The sequence below is a fragment of the Malurus melanocephalus genome, unplaced genomic scaffold, assembly GCF_030028575.1.
Source record: "Malurus melanocephalus ecotype Western Australia unplaced genomic scaffold, MMel_1.1 scaffold_433, whole genome shotgun sequence".
Taxonomy (NCBI): domain Eukaryota; kingdom Metazoa; phylum Chordata; class Aves; order Passeriformes; family Maluridae; genus Malurus; species Malurus melanocephalus.
The window spans coordinates 95,746-105,938 of record NW_026623665.1 but is presented as its reverse complement, the minus strand read 5'-3'; the positions used below and the strand labels follow the sequence as shown (position 1 = coordinate 105,938).

Here is a 10,193-nt window from a genome sequence, read left to right as displayed (position 1 = left end):
TTTTTACCAAAAAAGAAAAGCTCTCAAACCAGAGAACCCATCCACAAAAAATGCCACAGCAAGAAGTTTGGGGGTTTCTTTCTGAGCTACTCCAGTATGTGAAAAAGAAGATCACAATTTGCAGAACGCTTTTCAGGTGTGCTTTGCAACAGGTGTTGATCGTGCCTGGGACTTGGAGTTGCTTGGAAAATCAGGGCACTATCGCACAGCAACCTTAATAAATGTGTGTGTAGTGTATTTGGCTTGCTCGTAATTGGGAGTAAAAATGAAATGCATTTATAGCTAAGGATTTTCCGAGTCCTGCAAAGTTGGGTTATGTCTTAGTATATCCCTTGATAACTCATAATGGAGGGAARTATGTCTTTGCTGTCTTTGGAGAAGAAAGATCAGACTTTGTGTGTTTGCTTTCTAATCCTACATGGTCCCTATTCCCTGCTCTGGCCCTGGAGGGGATGAGCACACTGGTATTTTAAGGAACTATAGCTGTGAGCTAAAAAGAAAAGGCAGCCAGCCCTGGAGGGGTAAAACAGATGGGTTGTGCTGGTCTTAACTGATATTAAGTTTTTGGGGTTTTTTCCTTCCATGCCTTCAAGTAATATGTGACCTTGCATTTTGCACTCAAAATTGAGGTGCAGCTGGATGATGAACCTTGAAATTGTATTCTTTTGCCAAAATATTAGCTATTTGCTGAATTTGAGAAAAGCGTGACTGGGTTCCTGTGGCTCATCTTCTTGGCAAGGGAAAATAATTCCCGRCGGTGCCTCCACAGCCTCTTGCAGCTGAGCTGAAGACGAGCTCAAAGGAGGAGCTTTTGATTCCAAGCAGTGTAGCTCCCAGGTTTTCTGTACAGATTTGTCTAATCTGCATTTCTCGGGAAACTCCACTCTTTGACAAGGAAATTCTGACTTTTCCGGGTGGTCCCTCGAGGCAGCCTTTCCCGCGGTCTCTTTCCTTTTCATCTTTGAGTTCCTTGGGTTGTTTTTGGTTGGACATTCTCGTCACGTTTTCAGAGACAGATAATGTGTAGTTGCACCATTTCCCAGAAAATCGATGGAAGAGCTGTCATTCAGCTCATCTRTGGTTTTTGTTTTTGTTGTGTTTGTTTTGATTATTGGGGTAGAATATTTAAAGTGTGCTTGGATGTGTGACCTCCTCTGTCCCTGGCTTGGAGAACCTTTCTCTCAGCCAGCAGTGCCAGTGGTGAGGATGAGGAAAGCTGAAGCAGGAGGAGCCCTGTGAGCCTGTCTTGTTGTCCAGGCAGGAGTGATTCAGGAGTGGGAATTCACACTGTCTCTTCTTGCTGTTATTTTGGCAGAATTCCCYTTTTGTCTCTGCCTTGTTTGTGCCCCTTTTGAGCCTGACTTGGCCAGAGGTCCTGTTGCTTACCCAGAGGTTGCCCAACTGCCCCAAAACTGCATTTTTTTGTGGCTGGGTGGAGGTGGCTGCCCAGTGCTGCTGGTGTTGTGACAGAGCAGGTTCACTGGAGGATGGGCTGCTGCTCCTACTCGCTTCTAACCTGGTTTRTTTTTGTTTTGGTCCCTCAGGTGCCTGTGTCTACCATGGCTCCTTATTTGAGGTAGGTGAGCTTGAACATGTTATGCTGGGGAAGGGTTTGAGAAGRTGTTGTTGAACTTGACTCCAGTTCATGCTTTTTGTCACTCTGTGACTGGGGTGCAGGTCACAGGTCTGTTAGTTTCCAGTCTGCTGGAAAACAGCAGTGGTATAAATATTGTCCTTGGAGAGATTAGGAATTCTCCTTGGRTCAGTGTGTGAAAAGAAGGATTTCCAGGGTGCAGTTCTGGGCAGGATGGAGGTGGTGCTTTGTTAAATGTCCATGCAGTGCCAGGTTRTGTTCTGTGTTTCTTTCCCTGATTACTGAGGTATTAATGACAGCAGTTTAACACCTTTTCCCCTCAGCTGAACACGGTAAGTCCTGTGAACCCTGACTCACCTTTATAAACTTGACATATTTGCTTGTCTAGTGTCTCTAGAAATCCGTGAATGACTTGGTACAAAATTCACAGTTTTTAAGAATTTATGAGCAGTGCTTTGCTCAGTAACACTTGTCTGCATTGCTCTGGTACTCTGGTCTGAAAGGAGATGGCTGAGCTGTTTTGTGTCTCTGGAATGCTTCTGGACCTGCTTCCAGTCCCACAGCAGGCTGGTTCAGGGATTTGTTAGGCGAGGCTGGGAGGCAGCAGCTGTCAGGGAAAGTCGGGGGTTTTGTTTCTCCTGGAGCAGAACTGTGTATGTGCTCTGCATGTGTGACACAGGGCCATGGGGCCCYGTGGAAACAACTGGTGGCAGGTGGCTCCTTTGGTTCCAAAGTGGACTCAAAGTCCAGAAGTTTTTCTGATCCAAGAGGGGAATGTAAGGGAGTTGCTGGAGGTGACTCTGTGTGGTTTGGGAGGGAGTTGAAGCAATATATTTTTTCCTTGTATTGATGCACTGTGGAGGGTTTTGAAGGCTCCAAGAGAAACCTGTAGCAACTTTTAATTGTGTGTAAAATGGGTCTTAGAAACACTGTGTCTCTGGTTAGTCAGGATTTCCCTCCGTTTGGTGTGGTAGAAGCCAAGATGATAGAGGGATGGATCACCTCTCCTATGAGGAAAGGCTGAGAGAATTGGGGTTGTCCASCYKGRRRARRRRAAMCYTKGGGKKGMCYWAAWKKKGSCYTYCMRKWMCYKRARGGRAMMWWAAARRAARRWRGRRRRWRRWKSTYMMMARGGKTKGRRKKRMMRGGMMARGRRGRAWKGSYTYMAAMCMAMMAARRRKWRGKTTWRRWTWWKSMWTWRRAARRAAWTYYTKGSYYMRRRGGRRGKYMRGSYYYKGSMMMSGGKWMCCMRARRARKYKKKGSYKSCCCYKGRWYCCYKGRAAWKKYCMARGGCCAGGCTGGACTGGGCWTTGWGCAACCTGGGATAGTGGAAGRTGTCCCTGCCCATCTGGATGGGACCTTCCAAGCCATTCTGTGATTCCATGTGGAAGTGGCTGTCAGTGAGCTGCCTCTGGGTTTTTGCTGCRGAAACCTCTGAAGTCACTTGGAAAATCCTTGGTGCATAAATCAAACACTGAAGTGTAGTGATGCAGGCACTGCAGGGTTGCTGGAATTGTTAATGCTGCAAAAGTTCTGCCTCTTGCTTGACTGCCTTAGCTCCTTGTGCATCCAGGGTCAGCCTGTGTTGGTGGCTTTCCTCTGAGGGAAAGCACCTCTCTGTGAGTGCTTTCCAACTGTGCTGTCCTCTCTCTGGCTTCTCCTGTGAGGAAGCTTTCAAATCCCCACAACCAGCACAGCCACACCCTTTACTTAGAAAGAGGAAAGTACACATGATTTTCTCTTGGCTGTAGGGCATGAGGAGACACATTCATGTCACTSTGAGAGTCAGGGAGTGTGGGAGGTGTTGAGCAAATGCACAGCAGCGTCTTTCTGCCAGCTGGCTCATGCCAGGATGAGTTTTCAGCCCTGGGAAAAGGGGTGGGGAARGACAGGGCTGTGCCTTGAGGAGGTTTGAATGCTGAGTGTGACTTGAAAAATGACTTTGTGTCTGGTGGGTGCTGTGGCACATAAGGACAAATCCAACTGAGCAGCATCCAGGACATTGTCATTTTCTCCCCTTAAAAACACGGATGTTGTCTGGCACCAGCTGCTGGTAGTGCRTGTAAGGATGGATTTCTGGGCTGACAGATTCTTTTGGAAGTTTCCTGAGGTGCTTTTTTAACACTATAAAACACTAAAGGCACACTTTTGGAAAGAAAATGTTTTCAATCTTTGAGTTGGGTTGAAAAATTGTATAAAAACCCCTTACTTAKATCACAGTAAATGGTGCTGTACTTGTGCTTCTGCCAAAGATTGTGCCTCCCTGTTTCCTTGTGAAACATCTCTGTACATTTTGTTGTCAGAAGTTTAAAGAAAGCCCGATTTTATGCTTTTAAAATCAGATTTCTGTTTCCATCAGTRGTTTGTGCTGGACAGAAATGAGAATGGAAAGGTAATAAATAAAAAATGCTGGGTTTTTTTGCCACAAACTTTTGCATCTCCCATTCCATCTTCTACTCTGAATMAATTTAGTGACTTTTAAAATAAATGTTAGCAAGTGCAAAGCACTCCTGGTTGGGGAATATTTCAAATTAGCAGTGGAAAATGAGCTTCATTTTAATTTCATTAGAAGCCTAAGAAGTTACTACTGAAAAATTATATCAGAATTGAATATTTCAGTCAAAAGATCTGCTTGTTAACTCTTAAAATGGTCCAGATACTTTTGTTTTTAAACAATGTGATTTAAATGCCACTATTTAGCCTGGGGCTACCTCCTCTTGATGTACATGAATGTTTTGCAGTTAAGATTTATTAATGTAGTAATGACATGCCTCTCATGGAGCAAATCTCATTCTGCCTGTGGGTTTCAGAAAGCTGGGATCAGCTGAGGATCAAAAATAAAAGTGATTTTTGAATCAAGCGTGTGCTGTGTGTGTGTTCTTTGTTTTCCCTGAAAATAGCAGTGAAATGTAGAGGGATGGGAATGGGCTCTTTATTTCATGGTACCAAGTAAAAGCATCTTAGATGTCAGATTTTTCTTCTGAGGATGGCATGAATTCTTGTCCCTCTATCAGCAAACAAAGGGAACAGAGGCACTCATTTTAATATGAAATAATTTTTCTTTTTGATCTTAGTGGTTCTAAGTGTCACTTTCTGGTCCAAGGAAATGACCCCTGATGCAGAAGCAGCATCTCTGAATTGCCCCTGAGCCTGGAGCTAGACAGGAGTTTAGATGCACAGCCCCMGTGTGTGGGAGCAGCAAGTGGCACTCCTGGATAACCACATCCCTTTCCATGAAGTGTCTAAGTAGGGATGAGGAGCTGTATTTTCCTGCATCAAGCCCAATTGTCCTGCTGCAAGTGAAGCACGGAGYCAATGTCTCTGCTTGCTCTGATGTGATTTATCTCACCAGGTATTTCACAGCTTGCTCCACAGTGGGCTGCAAATACATGGAATTTATCATCCYCTCCCCTCCTCCTCAGCTTTTCCATGCATATGGTTCTGTCTGTTTTTTCACAGCACACTCGCTGCTCAGAAGTAGTTCWTTGTCCCTATTTGATGTCTTTTTGGATCTCATTTTCCAGCAGTCCAGAGCCCAGCAATGAAGTTGTGCCTCTCTTCAGTTGTCTGTGAGTGTTTAAGAACAGTCTTTGGCCCCRGGTTGGAATACATAAGGTGCTCTTCCTAAGCAGTCAGGCACACATGGGATTTTTTGGCAAGAAGGGATTTTGAAACAGCCCCTCTTTGCTTTGGATAGGAGAAATTCATCAACCAGCAGAAATTCATACACTACAAGAGAAAGTTCTGGGAATTGTGAGGCTTTTGAGCTTTAATGTGAGACTTGAGGCTGTCCATAAGGACTTTTCCTTGTTTCTGCTGGCTGCAGTGTTCTTCTCCAGAGTTCTTTCTCCTCCATCCTGGCTGGTGAAAGACTCATGCTTTAATGTTCACTGTGTTGTGGGAGGTCATCTGGCATCAGCTTTATTTGGAGATCAGGGTCTTTACAAGCACTGCCCTGTTGCACATTTTCCATCCCAGTGAGCTTCCCTGGATGGGAGCTGTTCATCCACAAGCACTGGCTTAAGTAGATGATTAACATTTAATAACACAGTTATAGGAGCTGTATGCCAGAGCCTTGGCAGGAGATACCGACTTGCTCATGGATTCATTCACCAGGACAGGAATTTAACAATTACCCAGTGTTTAGAAATTTTCCAAGCCATTGTGCCTTCCATCTTCCAGGATGCATTTCAAGAGCTATTTAGGAAATCACACCTTACAATTTATCCTTCAGTCCTTCTTTTAAAATCCCTGCCATGCAAAATGCCTTCTTCCTTTGCCAAGTCACTTCCTCGTTCCTTCCATCTCCTCAACTTTTTCAAAACCTTGATCAGGTTTCCCTTTGTGTTTTCTCTTTAGAGGAGGGGTTGCAATGTCTAATTAATCCATAAGAGAAATATTAGAATTTTGCTGTACATTCTTTATGACCTCCAAAGAACTTAAGGATTTTGTAAGATAACTGGCAGAAGTGATTCCCCACTTGATTTGTGAATTGAACTCTTCTTCTGTGCTAGTGCTGGCACATTTACCAGCCTGGGGTGTGTTTGAGACCTTGTTCTTTACCCTCAAAACATCTCGGGTGAAGAAGTTAAAGGGAACTTAATGTCTTCTCATGCTTTTGAAATAGATTGTTAGTGTTTTAATCCATCGTAAACCTTAGGCAAAATTGGACTACTGTATCTGCACAGTGGTTCCATGTGGAATTCTTATCTCCAGGGTGACTTCTTGTGTTTCTTTTTCTGTTTTTTTTCCCCTTGAATAATCCCCATCAAAAATGCCATTACAGTTTAATTTATTGATTCAGTGTTGTCCAGGATAGGCTGATCCCTGAGCCTTTTTCAGTAAACATTAGCTCTCCAGTTGTTGCTATTTTAACCACTGAATTCACCCAAGATATTCCCTGGTGCTTTCCGCAAGACAAAACCTCCCAAATCTGCTGCTCTTCCCAGATGGGTGCATTGATTTTGTGTCACCTCTTGGAACTGTCAGCCTTGGGAGGGGCTGTCAGGGGGCACGTGGTGCTCTGAAGTTCACCATGCCAGGATGCCAATATTTCTGCCATGCATATTGAATAGCTTCCAGTGGGAATGCAGGCAGCAGACTTCCCTGGGAAAGCTGCTGTAATTCTCCTCATGCTGTGGTTTATYGTTGAGCCGTAGATTAAGGAGACCCATTAGGATAAAATACTCGATTTTGTAATCATTATATCTACTCCAGAATCATTCTGTAATGAATCCTCTAACTAACCCCGGGASCTCAGCATCCAAAGCATCTTTATATTGCCAGCTGCCATGGCAGAGTCCCAGACTCTGTATTTCTGAGGATCAGCTGGGGGGAAAAAATCCTCTCCCTCCTCCCCCAAAGGATAAATCCTGAACATAACTTATTCCTGGATTAATTTTAACCCAAATATTTGATTACTATTAAAAAAAAAAAAAAAAAAAAAAAAAAAAAAGTTGTGTTTCCTAACCTTGCTTACTGAGTGTTTTGTAGAGATCAAAATGAAAACTGAACTGAAAATTGGTAAACTTTAATTTAAGTGCAATAAATTTTTGGGGTCTTGCAGTAAGGTGGCAAAGATAAGAAACTTGGAACCCTTTGGATTTTAAGCCAGAGTTCTTGTTTTAAATGAGAATGTAGTCTCCCTGAAAATCTTAACCTTTTCATTTCCTGGGAATTCACCTGTTGTCTTGCATGAATAGATTTGGTCATAGTCACGTGGGGTTAATTCAATTCCTTTGGGGTGCTTAGCCAGCTTGAGACCAATATGCTCTATGTCAAGAGTTGTGGTTCATGGCTATTTGTGTTTTCACAGGAAACATGAGGTTGATTGTTAAATTATGAAAAGCTTAGCTGATGGAGACACAGTTGTCATTACTGACATGCCAAGAGCCAATTCTGAATTAGTGGGTGCAGTCAATCCTTTTATGCAACAAGCCTGGAAAAGTGGTTTCAGGGRAAAACATGAGCAAACTTGTTAGCAGTTTCCTTCCCACATTTTTCTGCAGTTTTAGAGATTCTTCTATATGTGTAAAAAGCCTGATTTTCTTCAGTGACTCAGGAATTTTCAGTATTGCAGAGTAAAAGTWGCTTGCTACACTTTTATTCCAGTGGATTTTTTTGTTGTTATTTTAAGAATCAGAATTTTAAAAGTGTTCTATTTTGAAAAGCTGTGTTTGGTTTTAAATTGGAGGCACTTAAAAATTACATTTACTCTTTTCTATCTCAGTTTCTCCCTGAAACTGTGAAATCTTCGTGGYGATGGAAAGGGAACCCTAAAAGTGCCTCGACTCTGCTGTTAAATGGAAATCTTCCAAACCAAAAATGAATTACGTGCTTCCATTGAGTGACATAAAGAGTAATTCTTAGGCCTCTTTTCCATATTTTATTTAAAACAAAGCTTCCCACAATGAAACAATCAACTTAATGAAAACATGTTTAAATTTTTATGAAATCCTTAGGACAAAGCAAAGTCAAAAATGTTACTTCCAACCACATTTCGGGACTTAGTATTAGATAAAATTAGAACCAATTGAGATACAGTCGATTAAAAATTGAGGAGAATTTGTCCCAGAATTTAGGCTTTAAACCCTGTTACCTAAAAGCAGTGCCTCCTGTAATTCCAGAAGTCTGAGGATGACTACAGGGCAGTGTTTTGCAATATTTTTTTTGCTTTTTTCATGTTGTAATTTWACTTCCTAAGAGGTTTTTGGGTGCTGGAATGCAATCCAAGGAAGGATCCTATGTATGTGCTGTGTGATTAACAGGTGTTTATGTGATGGCACAGGATAACTGAGACCCATCAGCATGGTAAAAGTACAATTGAATTTGAAGTAATTTATCTCTGAAATGTTTGATTTATTTTTCTGTCTGGTCCCTTAATACTTTGATTTGTCTGAGCAGATTTAATTAATTCAGCACTGGTCCTYGTGTTTCCTTTGGAAGATGATGGCTTTAGACCCTGTGTCCATCCTACTGTGCACCATAGTGTTTCCCTAGCCACAGGATCCTTTCCAGGGGGTTCAGAAGGATTTGCTGACTTTACAGGAGGGGTAAGGCTTCACTCTTTGGTTGAGTTAATTCAATCTCTCCTTCTCTGACCGCATTTTGTGGGGGAAGATCTAAGCTCACAAGATGTAAGACTGTCAGTTCTCCTTCTTGCTTCAGGCAGAGAAATATCTGTGAGATCAGAGGCAAGCCTCTTGAAATCCCTAGGAAAAGGCAYCATCCATGATATTTTGCATCCGAGGAGGGAGCTGTGGACTTCAGCTGCTTTTCCTGCTGTGATCAGCATCCTGTGTGTTGTCCAGTTTTCCTCTTGGAGGGCATTTTTGTCTGGTAAGAGCTGGCTCTGGCACTGATTTGTGACATGAAGCCCTCTCATCACCATTTTTGGAATTATTATGGGAATAATACTTCCCTTATTAAAATAGGAAGTATTAGTATCAAAAATAAACTGGGAATGATGTTCTCCAAGCCAAATATTTTTGCTGGGCTTTCCCTGCTTATTACAAGGTATCAGCAAGAAGTGCTTGATGCTTTTGAGCCTGTGGGTTTTTTTAAGAAAATGCAGGATTGAAATCTGTCCCAGGAAACCACAGTTTGTTAATATATAATCATTTCCCTCCTTTTAGTCTAGCAYGGGAACAGGCATTTTGTTCTGCAGGTATCTGATCTTCAAGGTCAAATCTTTTCCTCGGCATCCTGTTTATACAGATGCCTTCATTAGCCTCTACAAATAGCTGCTAAATCCACATGTTCAGACTGRGGAGATGGTAATTCCTCATCTGGCAGCTTCTCTAAGTAACCCCCTTGTTAAAATGAGCAGTAGTGCTATGTAAAAGGTGCAGTGAGTTCTCTATACTTGATATTTTTAGTGCATCCTATGTGGTGCCAGAGCGTTTCTAACCTTACTGAAGTCATTTCATGCTTCTGCAATTCATTGGGTTTTTAGTGTATTTATAGATGCTGTTTTATCAAGCACTGCAGTAGAAATGATGAGAGCATCTGGTTAAATCCATCACCTCTTGTACAACAACCTCTGAAAAAATAACCTCGGTAATGGAGCCTTTCCCCCTTTAGATGGTCACACTAATATCTTAAAGGCTTTAGATACTTAATATCATTGGAGTGCCATAAGTGTCACTGCCGTGCTTTTCTGTGGTGGAAACCACATCAGTCAGCSATGACATCTCAAACAGCAGAGCCACATTTCAGCTCACACCCAGACCCTTGGCTGTGGAGATGTGGAAGCAAGAAAGCTGTGATTTGTTGGGATTCATATTTGGAAACCTCCCTGAGATGGTGTTGACAGCAGCATCTGTGTGAAATGACAGAGTGGGGTTGTGTGAGGAGTGTTGGGCAGGCCAGAAAAATGAGAAATATCYACCCTGTGCTGGCACAGAGAGCTGTTCCCTGGCTTAATCTTTCAGTCTCTGGGAAGTGGTGCCAGAGTGATTTAGGTGGGGTTTGTAGCCTTGCCAGCTTGCAGCCTTGCAGAGAGACTGGAGGTGAGGCTCACGGAAACATGATCAGCACATTTCTATTTGGGGAGCCCACATTCCTGCACTCCTGATCCAAGTTACTGTGAGTGCTGGA

At 42.7% G+C, this 10,193-nt stretch overlaps 1 protein-coding gene across 1 annotated transcript in view; it reads left to right on the top strand.

Annotated features, from left to right (window-relative positions):
- Positions 1–452: 452 nt before the first annotated feature.
- The window catches only part of FRAS1 (Fraser extracellular matrix complex subunit 1), a 102,549-nt gene continuing 92,808 nt past the window's right edge, over positions 453–10,193 (top strand). The window contains exons 1-2 of the mRNA XM_057380028.1: positions 453–464; positions 1,391–1,576. Of these exons, the coding sequence (XP_057236011.1) occupies positions 453–464; positions 1,391–1,576 (198 nt within the window). The remainder of the gene's footprint in view (positions 465–1,390; positions 1,577–10,193) is intronic.